This window comes from Cervus elaphus, chromosome 30 (genome assembly GCF_910594005.1).
Source record: "Cervus elaphus chromosome 30, mCerEla1.1, whole genome shotgun sequence".
NCBI classification, from domain to species: domain Eukaryota; kingdom Metazoa; phylum Chordata; class Mammalia; order Artiodactyla; family Cervidae; genus Cervus; species Cervus elaphus.
The window spans coordinates 40078901-40095597 of record NC_057844.1 but is presented as its reverse complement, the minus strand read 5'-3'; the positions used below and the strand labels follow the sequence as shown (position 1 = coordinate 40095597).

At 36.9% G+C, this 16697-nt stretch overlaps 2 protein-coding genes across 7 annotated transcripts in view; both read left to right on the top strand.

Annotated features, from left to right (window-relative positions):
- The window catches only part of PCDH9 (protocadherin 9), a 1103318-nt gene that overhangs the window by 429727 nt on the left and 656894 nt on the right, over positions 1 to 16697 (top strand). The window lies entirely within an intron of this gene.
- LOC122686637 (Y-box-binding protein 1) lies at positions 228 to 1762 on the top strand. Its single transcript, XM_043891818.1, has one exon. The coding sequence runs from the start codon at positions 368 to 370 to the stop codon at positions 1340 to 1342; it is 975 nt and encodes a 324-aa protein (XP_043747753.1). The 5' UTR covers positions 228 to 367; the 3' UTR covers positions 1343 to 1762.

Below are 16697 nucleotides of genomic sequence, written 5' to 3'. Positions count from 1 at the left end.
AGGTAAAGGAACATGAAAAATGCCCACCAAGTCAAACAAAAGAGGAGGAGATAGGGAATCTACCTGAAAAAGAATTTAGTATAATGATAATAAAAATGATCCAAAATCTTGAAAACAAAATGGAGTTACAGATAAATAGCCTGGAGACAAAGATTGAAAAGATACAAGAATTGTTTAATAAAGACCTAGAAGAAATAAAAAAGAGTCAATTAAAAATGAATAATGCAGAGTTCAATCGGTAGCGGGAGCGGAGAGCGGACCCCAGAGAGCCCTGAGCAGCCCCACCGCCGCCGCCGGCCTAGTTACCATCACACCCCGGGAGGAGCCGCAGCTGCCGCAGCCGGCCCCAGTCACCATCACCGCAACCATGAGCAGCGAGGCCGAGACCCAGCAGCCGCCCGCCGCCCCCCCCGCCGCCCCCGCCCTCAGCGCTGCCGACACCAAGCCCGGCACGACGGGCAGCGGCGCAGGGAGCGGCGGCCCGGGCGGCCTCACATCGGCGGCGCCTGCTGGCGGGGACAAGAAGGTCATCGCAACGAAGGTTTTGGGAACAGTAAAATGGTTCAATGTAAGGAACGGATATGGTTTCATCAACAGGAATGACACCAAGGAAGATGTATTTGTACACCAGACTGCCATAAAGAAGAATAACCCCAGGAAGTACCTTCGCAGTGTAGGAGATGGAGAGACTGTGGAGTTTGATGTTGTTGAAGGAGAAAAGGGTGCGGAGGCAGCAAATGTTACAGGCCCTGGTGGAGTTCCAGTGCAAGGCAGTAAATACGCAGCAGACCGTAACCATTATAGGCGCTATCCACGTCGCAGGGGTCCTCCACGCAATTACCAGCAGAATTACCAGAATAGTGAGAGTGGGGAAAAGAATGAGGGATCGGAGAGCGCTCCCGAAGGCCAGGCCCAACAGCGCCGGCCCTACCGCAGGCGGAGGTTCCCACCTTACTACATGCGGAGACCCTATGGGCGTCGACCACAGTACTCCAACCCTCCTGTGCAGGGAGAAGTGATGGAGGGTGCTGACAACCAGGGTGCAGGAGAACAAGGTAGACCAGTGAGACAGAATATGTATCGGGGTTATAGACCACGATTCCGCAGGGGCCCTCCTCGCCAAAGACAGCCCAGAGAGGACGGCAATGAAGAAGATAAGGAAAATCAAGGAGATGAGACCCAAGGTCAGCAACCACCTCAACGTCGGTACCGCCGCAACTTCAATTACCGACGCAGACGCCCAGAAAACCCTAAACCACAAGATGGCAAAGAGACAAAAGCAGCCGATCCACCAGCTGAGAATTCGTCCGCTCCCGAGGCTGAGCAGGGCGGGGCTGAGTAAATGCCGGCTTACCATCTCTACCATCATCCGGTTTAGTCATCCAACAAGAAGAAATGAATATGAAATTCCAGCAATAAGAAATGAACAAAAGATTGGAGCTGAAGACCTTAAGTGCTTGCTTTTTGCCTGTTGACCAGATAACTAGAACTATCTGCATTATCTATGCAGCATGGGGTTTTTTATTATTTTTACCTAAAGACGTCTCTTTTTGGTAATGACAAACGTGTTTTTTTTAAAAAAAAAAAAAAGCCTGTTTTTTCTCAATACACCTTTAAAGGTTTTTAAATTGTTTCATATCTGGTCAAGTTGAGATTTTTAAGAACCTCATTTTTAATTTGTAATAAAAGTTTACAGCTTGATTTTTTCAAAAAAAAAAGTCAACAAACTGCAAGCACCTGTTAATAAAGGTCTTAAATAATTTAAAAAAAAAATGAATAATGCAATGAATGAGATCAAAAACACTTTGGAGGGAACCAAGAGTAGAATAACAGAGGCAGAAGATAGGATAAGTGAGGTAGAAGATAAAATGGTGGAAATAAATGAAGCAGAGAGGAAAAAAGAAAAAAGGATCAAAAGAAATGAGGACAACCTCAGGGACCTCTGGGACAATGTGAAACGCCCCAACATTCGAATCATAGGGAGTCCCAGAAGAAGAAGACAAAAAGAAAGGCCATGAGAAAATACTCAAGGAGATAATAGCTGAAAACTTCCCTAAAATGGGGAAGGAAATAGCCACCCAAATCCAAGAAACCCAGAGAGTCCCAAACAGGATAAACCCAAGGCGAAACACCCCAAGACACATATTAATCAAATTAACAAAGATCAAACACAAAGAACAAATATTAAAAGCAGCAAGGGAAAAACAACAAATAACACACAAAGGGATTCCCATAAGGATAACAGCTGACCTATCAATAGAAACCCTCCAGGCCAGAAGGGAATGGCAGGACGTCCTGAAAGTAATGAAAGAGAATAACCTACAACCTAGATTACTGTATCCAGCAAGGATCTCATTCAGATATGAAGGAGAACTCAAAAGCTTTACAGATAAGCAAAAGCTGAGAGAATTCAGCACCACCAAACCAGCTCTTCAACAAATGCTAAAGGATCTTCTCTAGACAGGAAATGCAGAAAGGTGGTATAAACGTGAACCCAAAACAACAAAGTAAATGGCAACGGGACCACACCTATCAATAATTACCTTAAATGTAAATGGGTTGAATGCCCCAACCAAAAGACAAAGATTGGCTGAATGGATACAAAAACAAGACCCCCATATATGCTGTCTACAAGAGACCCACCTCAAAACAAGAGACACATACAGACTAAAAGTGAAGGGCTGGAAAAAAATATTTCATGCAAATGGAGACCAAAAGAAAGCAGGAGTCGCAATACTCATATCAGATAAAATAGACTTTCAAATAAAAGCTGTGAAAAGAGACAAAGAAGGACACTACATAATGATCAAAGGATCAATCCAAGAAGAAGATATAACAATTATAAATATATATGCACCCAACATAGGAGCACCGCAATATGTACGGCAAACACTAACGAGTATGAAAGAGGAAATTAATAGTAACACAATAATAGTGGGAGACTTTAATACCCCACTCACAACTATGGATAGATCAACTAAACAGAAAATTAACAAGGAAACACAAACTTTAAATGACACAATGGACCAGCTAGACCTAATTGATATCTATAGGACATTTCACCCCAAAACAATCAACTTCACCTTTTTCTCAAGTGCACACGGAACCTTCTCCAGAATAGATCACATCCTGGGCCATAAATCTAGTCTTGGAAAATTCAAAAAAATTGAAATCATTCCAGTCATCTTTTCTGACCACAGTGCAGTAAGATTAGATCTCAATTACAGGAAACAAATTGTTAAAAATTCAAACATATGGAGGCTAAATAACACGCTTCTGAATAACGAACAAATCATAGAAGAAATCAAAAAAGAAATCAAAATATGTATAGAAATGAATGAAAATGAAAACACAACAACCCAAAACCTATGGGACACTGTAAAAGCAGTGCTAAGGGGAAGGTTCATAGCATTACAGGCTTACATCAAGAAACAAGAAAAAAGCCAAATAAATAACCTAACTCTACACCTAAAGCAATTAGAGAAGGAAGAAATGAAGAACCCCAGGGTTAGCAGAAGGAAAGAAATCTTAAAAATTAAGGCAGAAATAAATGCAATAGAAACTAAAGAGACCATAGCAAAAATCAACAAAGCTAAAAGCTGGTTTTTTGAAAAAATAAACAAAATTGACAAACCATTAGCAAGACTCATTAAGAAACAAAGAGAGAAGAACCAAATTAACAAAATTAGAAATGAAAATGGAGAGATCACAACAGACAACACTGAAATACAAAGGATCATAAGAGACTACTACCAGCAGCTCTAAACCAATAAAATGGACAACTTGGATGAAATGGACAAATTCTTAGAAAAGTATAACTTTCCAAAACTGAACCAGGAAGAAATAGAAGATCTTAACAGACCCATCACAGGCAAGGAAATTGAAACTGTAATCAAAAATCTTCCAGCAAACAAAAGCCCAGGACCAGATGGCTTCACAGCTGAATTCTACCAAAAATTTAGAGAAGAGCTAACACCTACCTTACTCAAACTCTTCCAGAAAATTGCAGAAGAAGGTAAGCTTCCAAACTCATTCTATGAGGCCACCATCACCCTTATTCCAAAACCAGACAAAGATGCCACAAAAAAAGAAAACTACAGGCCAATATCACTGATGAACATAGATGCAAAAATCCTTAACAAAATTCTAGCAAACAGAATCCAACAACATATTAAAAAAATCATACGCCACGACCAAGTGGGCTTTATCCCAGGAATGCAAGGATTCTTCAATATCTGCAAATCAATCAATGTAATACACCACATTAACAAATTGAAAGATAAAAACCATATGATTATCTCAATAGATGCAGAGAAAGCCTTTGACAAAATTCAACACTCATTTATGATTAAAACTCTCCAAAAAGCAGGAATAGAAGGAACATACCTCAACATAATAAAAGCTATATATGACAAACCCACAGCAAGCATCACCCTCAATGGTGAAAAATTGAAAGCATTTCCCCTGAAATCAGGAACAAGACAAGGGTGCCCACTCTCACCACTGCTGTTCAACATAGTGTTGGAAGTTTTGTCCACAGCAATCAGAGCAGAAAAAGAAGTAAAAGGAATCCAGATAGGAAAAGAAGAAGTGAAAGTCTTGCTGTTTGCAGATGACATGATCCTCTACATAGAAAACCCTAAAGACTCTACCAGAAAATTACTAGAACTAATCAATGAATATAGTAAAGTTGCAGGATATAAAATTAACACACAGAAATCCCTTGCATTCCTATATACTGACAATGAAAAAACAGAAAGAGAAATTAAGGAAACAATACCATTCACCATTGCAACAAAAAGAATAAAATACTTAGGAGTATATCTACCTAAAGAAACAAAAGACCTATACATAGAAAACTATAAAACACTGATGAAAGAAATCAAAGAGGACACAAACAGATGGAGAAACATACCGTGTTCATGGATTGGAAGAATCAATATTGTCAAAATGGCTATTCTACCCAAAGCAATCTATAGATTCAATGCAATCCCTATCAAGCTACCAACGGTATTTTTCACAGAACTAGACCAAAGAATTTCACAATTTGTATGGAAATACAAAAAACCTCGAATAGCCAAAGTAATCTTGAGAAAGAAGAATGGAACTGGAGGAATCAACCTGCCTGACTTCAGACTCTACTACAAAGCCACAGTCATCAAGACAGTGTGGTACTGGCACAAAGACAGAAATATAGACCAATGGAACAGAATAGAAAGCCCAGAGATAAATCCACGAACCTATGGACACCTTATCTTTGACAAAGGAGGCAAGGATATACAATGGAAAAAAGACAACCTCTTTAACAAGTGGTGCTGGGAAAACTGGTCAACCACTTGTAAAAGAATGAAACTAGAACACTTTCTAACACCATACACAAAAATAAACTCAAAATGGATTAAAGATCTAAATGTAAGACCAGAAACTATAAAACTCCTAGAGGAGAACATAGGCAAAACACTCTCCGACATAAATCACAGCAAGATCCTCTATGACCCACCTCCCAGAATATTGGAAATAAAAGCAAAACTAAACAAATGGGACCTAATGAAACTTAAAAGCTTTTGCACTACAAAGGAAACTATAAGTAAGGTGAAAAGACAGCCCTCAGATTGGGAGAAAATAATAGCAAATGAAGAAACAGACAAAGGATTAATCTCAAAAATATACAAGCAACTCCTGCAGCTCAATTCCAGAAAAATAAATGACCCAATCAAAAAATGGGCCAGAGAACTAAATAGACATTTCTCCAAAGAAGACATACAGATGGCTAACAAACACATGAAAAGGTGCTCAACATCACTCATTATTAGAGAAATGCAAATCAAAACCACAATGAGGTACCATTACATGCCAGTCAGGATGGCTGCTATCCAAAAGTCTACAAGCAATAAATGCTGGAGAGGGTGTGGAGAAATGGGAACCCTCTTACACTGTTGGTGGGAATGCAAACTAGTACAGCCACTATGGAAAACAGTGTGGAGATTTCTTAAAAAACTGGAAATAGACCTGCCATATGACCCAGCAATCCCACTCCTGGGCATACACACCGAGGAAACCAGATCTGAAAGAGACACGTGCACCCCAATGTTCATTGCAGCACTGTTTATAATAGCCAGGACATGGAAGCAACCTACATGCCCATCAGCAGATGAATGGATAAGGAAGCTGTGGTACATATACACCATGGAATATTACTCAGCCGTCAAAAAGAATTCATTTGAACCAGTCCTAATGAGATGGATGAAACTGGAGCCCCTTATACAGAGTGAAGTAAGCCAGAAAGATAAAGAACATTACAGCATACTAACACATATATATGGAATTTAGAAAGATGGTAACGATAACCCTATATGCAAAACAGAAAAAGAGACACAGAAGTACAGAACAGACTTTTGAACTCTGTGGGAGAATGTGAGGGTGGGATGTTTCAAAAGAACAGCATGTATACTATCTATGGTGAAACAGATCACCAGCCCAGGTGGGATGCATGAGACAAGTGCTCGGGCCTGGTGCACTGGGAAGACCCAGAGGAATCGGGTGGAGAGGGAGGTGGGAGGGGGGATCGGGATGGGGAATAAGTGTAAATCTATGGCTGATTCATATCAATGTATGACAAAGCCCACTGAAATGTTGTGAAGTAATTAGCCTCCAACTAATAAAAAAATTAAAAAAAAAAAAAAAAAAGAAAGGGGATGGATTAAGGTATAAGCATGCAGTTGTGTTACAGAAGGATCTAGCCTTCTACAAAAGCTGGAAAATCACTTCCCAAACTATAATCCCAGAGACGTTGTTTTAGAGAAAAGCAGCAACAATAAAACAAGCAAATAAAACCGTTGGTGTAATAAAGGTTTCTTTCCTGGAGAATTTTGTTACCCCTTTAAAAGTTTCTTTCTTTCCTTACTCTCCCACATGACAATACCTTTTTTTCAGGGGGCATCTGATAAGACTTTTCTTCCAAGCAGCAAGTGTCTTTTAATTTCCTGGCTGCAGTCACCATCTGCGGTGATTTTGGAGACCCAAAACATAAAGTCTGTCACTGTTTCCATTGTTTCCCAATCTATTTGCCATGAAGCGATGGGACAAGATGACATGATCTTAGTTTTCTGAATGTTGAGTTTTAAGCCAATTTTTTCATTCTCTTCTTTCAATTTCATCAAGAGGCTCTTTAGTTCTTCTTTGCTTTTTGCCATAAGAGTGGTATCATCTGCATATCTGAAGTTATTGATGTTTCTCCTGGAAATCTTGATTCCAGCCTGTGCTTCATCCAGCCCTGCATTTCTCATGATGTACTCTGCATATAAGTTAAATAAGCAGGGTGACAATATACAGCCTTGACATACTCCTTCCCCTATCTGAAACCAGTCTGTTGTTTCATGTCCAGTTCTAACTGTTGCTTCTTGACCTGCCTATAGATTTCTCAAGAGGCAGGTTAGGTGGTCTAGTATTCCCATCTCTCGAAGATGGGAATCTCCTGATCTTGAAGATCTCTTGGAGAAAAGTTATGACCAACCTAGACAGCATATTAAAAAACAGAGACATTACTTTTCCAATAAAGGTCCATTTAGTCAAAGCTATGGTTTTTCCAGTAGTCATGTATGGATGTGAGAGTTGGACTATAAAGAAAGCTGAGCACCAAGGAATTGATGCTTTTGAACTGTGGTGTAAGAAAAGACTCTTGAGAGTCTCTTGGATTGCAAGGAGATCCAAGCAGTCAATAGTAAAGGAAATCAGTCCTGAATATTCATTGGATGGACTCATGCTGAAGCTGAAACTCTTAACACTTTAGCCACCTGATATGAAGAACTGACTCTTTGGAAAAGACCCTGATGCTGGGAAAGATTGAAAGCAGGAGGAGAAGGGGATGACAGAGGTTGAGATCATTGGATGGCATCACTGACTCGACAGACATGAATTTGAGCAAGCTCCGGGAGTTGGTGATGGACAGGGAAGCCTGGCGTGCTGCAGTCCATGGGGTCACAGTCAGACACGACTGAGTGACTGAACTGAACTGAAATGATATGACTAGTGTTTCATGGAATACAGTTTGGGAAAGGCTGAGTTAGTATATCCTCTGTCTGTAAGTAAAATGTGCCTATTTTGTTGGAGGATGAAAGGAAGAGGCGTTTAAGATTCATTATGTGCTTGAGACTGGAAAACACTCTTTCAGCAAACGAGTACACAAACCCTCATTAACACTGATTATACATCTGACAATATACCTGTGGCATCATAAGATGAGTAAAACACAGTGTAAGTCTGTAAGCAGCTGATTATGTGTTCAACTTTTACAGGGGAATAAAGGATCATTTTCAGCTGTTGAAATAGCTGAACTCTCCTGTGGCAGGTGGCAACATATGGACCTCTTAGGGATGACGCAGATGTACATAAAGGGCTTTCAAGGCAGAGGGCACAGCATCAACTGAAGTTCTGTCTAGAGCTTCTGGAGATAGTGAGGAGTCCTGCTCAACTGACTATATGTACTATGCTTAGGAAAAAAAAAAAAAAAGATGAGGAAAGTGGGGAAAAGGGTTTAATATTACACAGATACTGAAGAACACTGATATCATGATAAGGAGGTTGGAAATCAGTCTCTAGATAATCTGAGGTTGTTGTTAGTTTGTAAACTGTTTGTAAATAAGAACGAAGAAATTTTGAGAACTTCATGTGGCCAATGTTAATTATCTTTAATTAGGATAGTGTAAGCAGATAGAACATATTCTGTCAGATGTTTTGATGAACACAATTTTGTTTTATGATATTTACTTATTTTTGAATGAGGTCCTCCCATCACTGGACATCTTTTACATTCATTAGTGTCATGGTGAAGGAGTAGTTGCCAATGTCTTGTATTTAAACCAGCTTGGTGGATATGTTTTGAGGGAATACAAAATGGAACAAATATTTATCAAGTGCTAGTCTCATTGAAAAAAATCTTATCTACTACATACATAACATTTCTAGGGAATTTATATGCCATATTATGTGGGATTAAAATGTAAATACAATAGTTTAGAGCACAGAAACAGACATGCATGTCACTTCTCTTCAGTAGAGGAAAGCAGGGCCAGGCCTTAATGAATGTGGCAAATTTGGAAAGATAGAGAGGACTCCTTGAGATGATCTGGAAACTGCACTATCAAATTTTGTTGCACCATTCACCTGGTATTTGAGAACAGGCAAGATTCTGACATGACAGAAACATTTGGTTTGTGGAGAAAAAATACACTAGGAAATATAATGCATATCATGACAACCAAGATTTTCGATTTAGAGAAAAGTAGACTATTTTTGGATTTCTTAAAATGTTAACTGAAATTTCTTTCCGGCACATGAGATAAATGTTAGTTTCAGAAAAATTATATTGCCACCAAGAGAATATCTGAGAAGCCAATGTTCCATAGAGACAGAAAACTACTTGCTTTTGAATTTGGTGACTTGGTTTTCGAGTCCAAATAAGTAATATGGCAGTAAGTTATGTTTTAGAGAAGTATAAATTTGCTTTTAAAAGTGGATTGTGGTACATACAGGTTTAATAGATTTAATAGATTATATGACAAGAGCCAAATTAAGAATAGGATATGAATTTTGAAAGCATAGCTTAAGGTTATCTTAGCTAAAGCTATGAAACTACCCAACTACCATGCTGGGTAGAGTTTTTACCCAACTCTAATGCTGGCAGCATTTCCCTCCCCATATTTCACATACACAGGTTTTTCTTTCAACCCAACCCCAGTTCTGTGGTTATGAATTTAAGAATATGGAAAATAAAAGTATTTATAGTAGGCATGGGAATAATCTTGAAGTGTTAGGGCTAGAATGCTTGAAAACATATTATTTCCCAGTGCCTATGCAAGAATCCATTTTTAGATATTTATTATTTTATTTTGCAAAATATCTAAAAGTAACATGCTTTGAAATATATATTGCTATGTACTTCTTACTTCTTAACATTTCAAATGTTTCCCTAATCACAAATAAAAATTTCAAATTACAATATTCCCCTAGTAGTTGTTAATTGATTTAAATAGATATTACATAAATGACCTCACTTCTGTTAGCTGACAAGTATTCTTGTCAGGCATGTCTGAAGTAGTTAGTAATTATTTCACTTAAAACCCCCAAATATTACAATCTCCCATATTTTACAGAAGAGACTACTAAGGTGTAGAAAGATTTAGTAATTTATCAAAGGTCACTGAATCAGGCTTACTTCTGGTATCTGAATTGTGGCTTCAGGATCTGTAATTATCACCACTATATCAAACTCAATGTCATCAGGAATTCATAAGCAGTAAATAATTCACTGCATTATGTATTATGATATATTAAGGAAAATAACCACCTGTATCCCAAGATTCTATTTTCCAGTAACTATTTTTTATATATTATGTAAATTAAATACATACTACGTCAGTAATTCTCATATTGCAGCTGGGGATTGCTTTTTCTTGTATGGCAAAGGCAGACAGACACTGAGATAATTTGAAATGTGTCCAGTTTTCAGTTACTAAGAGTGGACCATCCCATTTGAAAGGCAAATGTCTCATACCTCATCAACTTACTTTTACTCTGGAGTTGTTGCTATCATAAATAATGATGTCTGATGTTTGAATTTCATAGAATGATTGTACCCGGGGGCTTTTTAGGCATCCACGTTTGGTGTCTCATGGACATTAAAAGGAATGGCCTGTCTATAGCATCCTAACAAATTACTAGTCATGTAGTAAGTACTATGAATCCAACCAGTGTTTTATCATTATTCTACTTTCTTTGATTTGTAGCGCTTTAATTGTACAATACAGCTAAGCTTTTGTTTGTTCTATTAACTGCCACTCTGCATTGGGTTGAGAGATTTTTTTCTTTCAATAATAACATCTACTTCCACTCATCCTGTATCCTGGAGCTTTTTTTTTTTTTTTTTTTTTTCTGTCCTTTGGCTCTAGGATTTGTTTGCATTCATTTTCACTAAACTACATTTTTAAATTTTGTCTTTGAAACAAGTCACTTAAGTTATCTGAATGTCAGTAAATTCTAAAGAATGTCTTATTTCATTTCCTATGATGCCTTTTAATTTTATGGTATTAGTAATTATGCAACCTATTCCAAATAAAATTTGAATAATTTCATTATTCAATTAGATGTTTGATGTGTTATCTCACAAATGCATTTTAGATTTCCTCTCATGTTTCCTTCTATCTGTAGCTCTGGGCAAATGTGTAAAGCCATCTTTTTGTCAAAGATACCTTTTGTTAAGGTTATTTTTAAAGTGAGTAAGGTGGAAAATGAACTTCTTACATATTCATGTTATGTACACTCAATTAATTTTAATTTGCCATTTTATAATTGCGGGTGTATTAGCTTATTTTCCAAAGCTAATACCATCTGTAGAGGTGCGTGAGTGTGGATATCTCACAAAGGAAGAAAAAAAAAAAAGATATTTGGTAGCCAACCACCGGGTCCTAGCTTGTTCCTTCTGCTGGGTTCTTTCATTTTTAGGCATTTATTTTCAACATACAAATTTATTTTAGAGTAAAGGCTGGTCTATGACTGTTGCCAAAGCAATTATGTAGACAGCTGTACAATTAGCTTAAGATTTGTACTTGTTTGTTTTTCCACCACCCTAGAGAATGCCTCCACTAGTGTTTTTGAGATCCTACTATTCAACATGGTAAAATTCATTATAGGAGCAGTATAACCATTAATTGCACATTAGACTTTTTTTAAAATTTGATTGGAGAATAATTCAGTGTCCTCTACTCTTGAAATTAGATCACAGAAAATCTGCTTAAAATCTGTTTTCCAAAGTGATTGTCTTTTCCAAAGCTTTTCACCAACAATAGTTTTCCTCTTTTTCCCATGATGACCCCCCTGCTACACTAAATGGCAGTGTATCATAGCCTAAGGTCACCAAACTCATACACACATTCCCTGGTTAATGGTCTTCTGGGCACATGACACTCTGTCTAATTTAAAACTGGACCTCCATTAAGAAAAAACATACAAAATCACTGAAGTCATCCTTCTGGGTTTCTTGCTTATTCTGTACTCTGTTCTTCATCTTCTGATCTCTGTTTTATTACTTTAAAAGCAACAAGATTCCCTCTTAATTTCAAGTTTCCAATGATTCTCATTGTAAATATCTCTGTTTACAATAGATTTTCTTTCTTATGATTTGATTGAAGTTGGAAAATGGATAGCTTGCCGACATAGCTTGCCAACTCTTCCCCATTTCAGTTTTATTGCTGCTGCTACTGTTTTTCAGTCACTCATTCGTTTCTGACGCTTTGTGACTCCATGGACTGCAACAAGCCACGTTTCCTGTCCTTCACCATCTCCTGGAGCTTGCTCAAGCTCATGTCCATTAAATTGGTGATACCATCTAACCATCTATTCCTCTGTTGTCCCCTTCTCCTCCTGCCTTTAATCTTTCTCAACATTAAGGTCTTTTCCAATGAGCTGGCTCTTCGCATCAGGTGGCCAAAATATTGGAGCTTCAGGTTCAGCATCAGCCCTTCCAATGAATATTCAAGATTTATTTCCTTTAATATTGACTGGTTTGATCTCTTTGCAGTCCAGGGGACTCTCAAGAGTCTTCAACACCACAGTTCAAAAGCATCGGTTCTGCGGTGCTCAGCCTTCTTTATGGTTCAACTCTCACATCTATACATGTGATAATACCATAGCTTTGACTATACGGACCTTTTTTGGTAAAGTAATGTCTTTGCTTTTTAATACGTTCTCTAGGTTTGTCATAGCTTTTTTTTCCAAGGAAAAAGTGTCTTTTAATTTCATGGCTGCAGTCACCATGTGCAGTGATTTTGGAATACAAGAAAATAAAGTCTGTCACTGTTTCCAATGTTTCCCCATCTATATGCCATAAGTGATGGGACCAGATGCTGTGATCTTAGTTTTTTGAGTGTTGAGTTTTAAGCCAGCTTTTTCAGTCTCCTCTTTCAATTTTATCAAGAGGCTCTTTAGTTTCTCTTCGCTTTCTGCCATAAGGGTGATGTCATCTGCTTATCTGAAGTTATTGATATTTCTTCTAGCAATCTTAGGACCACCAATATGAAAGTTTATTTATTTACTTTGTCTCTCCATATGGTACCCAACATCACACTTCATAAAGTAAAGTTAGCCTTTCAAAGTTCAAATATGAAAATATTTTTCTTTTCTTTTAATAGTACATTGCTCTTATGTTTACCCTCTTTGTTAATTTGATTACTCTTACTCATATCCAGTTTTCACTCTCTGCCTCTTCTTTTCTTCACTTTAGAACGTAGTCCTTATCTTTATATTTGTCATTATCTGTAAAGATATTTCTGAAGATATTTTAAAATCCTTTGGAATGAAGACTGATTTCAAATTACTAGTCAAGGAAAAGAGAGTACTAGATTAAGTTTGTCCTAATATTTGATCTTCCATTAGCAAGTTAAAAATTAATTTAAGCACCTATTAAGGTCCAAGGGTTTGTGGGAGTCATTGAAATATAGAAGTGTTTTCTATTCTTGCCAAGTTTAGAATTCAGTCCCACATAAGGTACTTGAATTCACAGGAGCTGCTCTCCAGAAAGAAAATTAAAGATGTATATTCTAAAGGAGTTGAAAAATAGTCTTTTTTCCTCCATGAACATCAAACATCATGTACTTGAAAGATGAAGCCCAATGAAGATGTTGATCCGTGACTAAATTGTTGCTTTACATATAAAACTAGGTGGAGGATGCCTTGAGGGAGAAACTGGAGTGAAAATGATGTGAATGCCTTCGGAAACTTGGAATGAGCAGAATGTAGGTAGTTTACCCAAAGGAAACCCCTAAAAACCTATTAACTAAAGTTGATGACTCCAAGGCTTATAAGCTCATATCTGTAGTTCTTTGACCACTTCTGATTTTAAATTTTCCTTGGAGTTTAAAACCACTTTGGGAAACTTGCAGAATTTTAAGTGCAAGAGATAATAACCCAATAGTACTCAGACTAATATTTCTTTAAGTTTTGCTTTGTATTCTAGTGCCATGATTTATAGAATACAGTGTTATTTTTCAACAGAGAGCTTTTTTTTTTATGTTCAAAAAGACATACTGACTATCCTGTCTTTCAAATAATGCATTTTTTTTTTTCAGTTTTTAATTTGGCTAAAATTAACTGAACATTGAGTATTGTTAGGAGCTTTCCTGAACATTGCCTTATTTAATTTTGTTATATTATTTTCATATTTAGATAATAAAACCATTACTATATATAAGATAGATTCAGTATCAAGTAATAAGAACTGTCTGAATTGCAATACAGTGTCTCAAAGATATATAACTTTAAGAAAAATAAAAATATCATATTTATAAAAATAGAATATGTGAAACTGTCAAATTTTTCTTTTACTTTAGAGTCATGTTTTGCCTGGTGACATTTAAAAACATTTTAATCTTTAAAAGTCTCTCTTCTCTGCTGATTTCAAAAATAATTTCTCTAACATTGTTAAAAATATCTCTTTATTATCCATTTTAGTTTGACTACTAATTAGCATATACACTCTGTAACTTAAAATGATCACTGATGTCCAAATCCATAAAACAAAAACAAAAATCAAGGCATATCAAATACTGAAGAAACTGAGATTTCTTCTAAGTCATTCCTTTACAGATTAAGTTCATTTGCTGACAGACTGAAGAACAGAGAAGTGCATTTGAATTTAGAGATAAGAAACCATATTTGAGTTAGCAATATAAAATTTGATGTTTCGTGATTTTTTTCCTTCACTCCTTCTCAGACAAAGATTTTATGCTGTGCTTTCTTTCTTAATCAGCAGTAACTGAATCTGATCTTCTGTAGTCATGCTCTTATTTTACACTGAGAGACAGATGCACAATAATTGAGTAATATATTTTTTATTTCCTTCCTCTCTGTTTCTTGATGCATAACCTTCACTGTAATTCACAGTGCAAAGTCTAATCAGTTCTGGTCATTGGTTTAAGTAAGTCCTGGCAATATTTTAGTGAATAACTTTATCAACTACTGAACACTGTGATAATTCCCCCAAGGCATTAATCAATTCATTATCATTCACAATGATGAAGAGACAGGGAGGCAGAATTTACAGTGGTATTTAATGCCTTGATAAATTGTTTCAGTGGTCAGCAATATCTAAATTTAAAATCCAAACTGATCTCTTTATAACAAATAGAACTGGCTATTTTTCAAATGACAGGTAAGACTTTAGAACCTGGAACTCTGCCTGACACATAATATGCGTTGGTAGTATTTAGGGGCAGAATATGTGTTCCACATCCTACAAACTGTTTCACTAACTGTAATAATCCATACATTCCAGTGTAAACAATATGAAAGAGCCCATTGGTCCCTTAGAATTACTAAACATAGCTGTAAGTTGTTAACAGTAAATTATAAATATATTGGGCACAAGAGTAGTTTTTAGGATGTAGCTAACAAATCTCTGGGGTTCTATAGATAAGACAGGTTAAATGTGACTCTTATGGTAAGTGGAAACATTTCCCTGGTTGACATTTTAAAATACAGAGTGAGGTTCTTTTGACTGAAATAGACACGGGATGGAAACTGCCCACACTTTCTAGTATAGAAACGCAGGAAAATGTTTTCAGCAGCCTCTCCCCCCTTGCTTTGTATGCTGTGTGTATCTGGTATCATGTGCACTCTGTGAGAATCCAAACGTGTTGATGTTTACTAAGCAGCAGGGTGCACCATTTCCTACTGCCATGCATAGGAAGAAAAACAGAACATACGCTCGAATATTCCAAATAATTTGTTAGAGGATGCATGTGGATCTATATCTAATATGAAATTAATTTTTCACACACACTCAGAGCCCTGTAACCAGATTTTTACACAGTGGGTTGTGATACTGTAATCCCTCATTCACGAGCCATGTGTTTGAATTATGCTACTCGAATTATCAAAGTCATCTTGCTGTTTGAATGCCGCTGGCATCATATTCGAGAAAATTTTATAATCAAGTCTAGCTCCTTTAGGGGAGATGTTGGTACTGCCCCTGTAGGTGGTACAATAGATGTTAGCTAGTGGCTTGAAGCTAAATTTTCGATTTCATGAGTTTTTGAAGCATTGTTTCTCCAAAAGAAATTAGAGTTGTGCTGCCCTGATAGATATTCCCCACCCCTCTCTTTCTACCACACACACAACAAACACCTGTGCACTCTTTTGCACATATAATATATTATCTTCCTCATCTGAAGTCTTTAAAAAAAAATCAATGAACTTTAAAGTTTGAAATATTTCAACAATTTCCTATGGATTTGATATTTAGACAAGTCTTCAAACCTCCAGATGCCCAATTAAATGAGTCACTAGATAGTGAAATGAGTCTTATTTAGTGTTTTAGCTCCAAAAGAATCATACGAAGTATATCTTACTGAATACCTATTCTAAATCAAATATTCTCTAGCCACCCTCATTTATCTCATTTATTTCTGACAACTGCACAATATTATGGTGATCTCAATGTGATAGCTCTTTAAGCTGGAGTTCTGTATATTGTTATAAACATGTTATATATATTTGCATAATATATGATTTATATATTGTGACAAAGTGCTGTTTGGGATCCTATTCTACTCTAGCCTGACTTTATTATTAACTTTGATAGAGAACCAGAAAGTATGTTTATCATATCTGCATGCTATAGGAAGTAAAGTCTACAAAGTAGATGA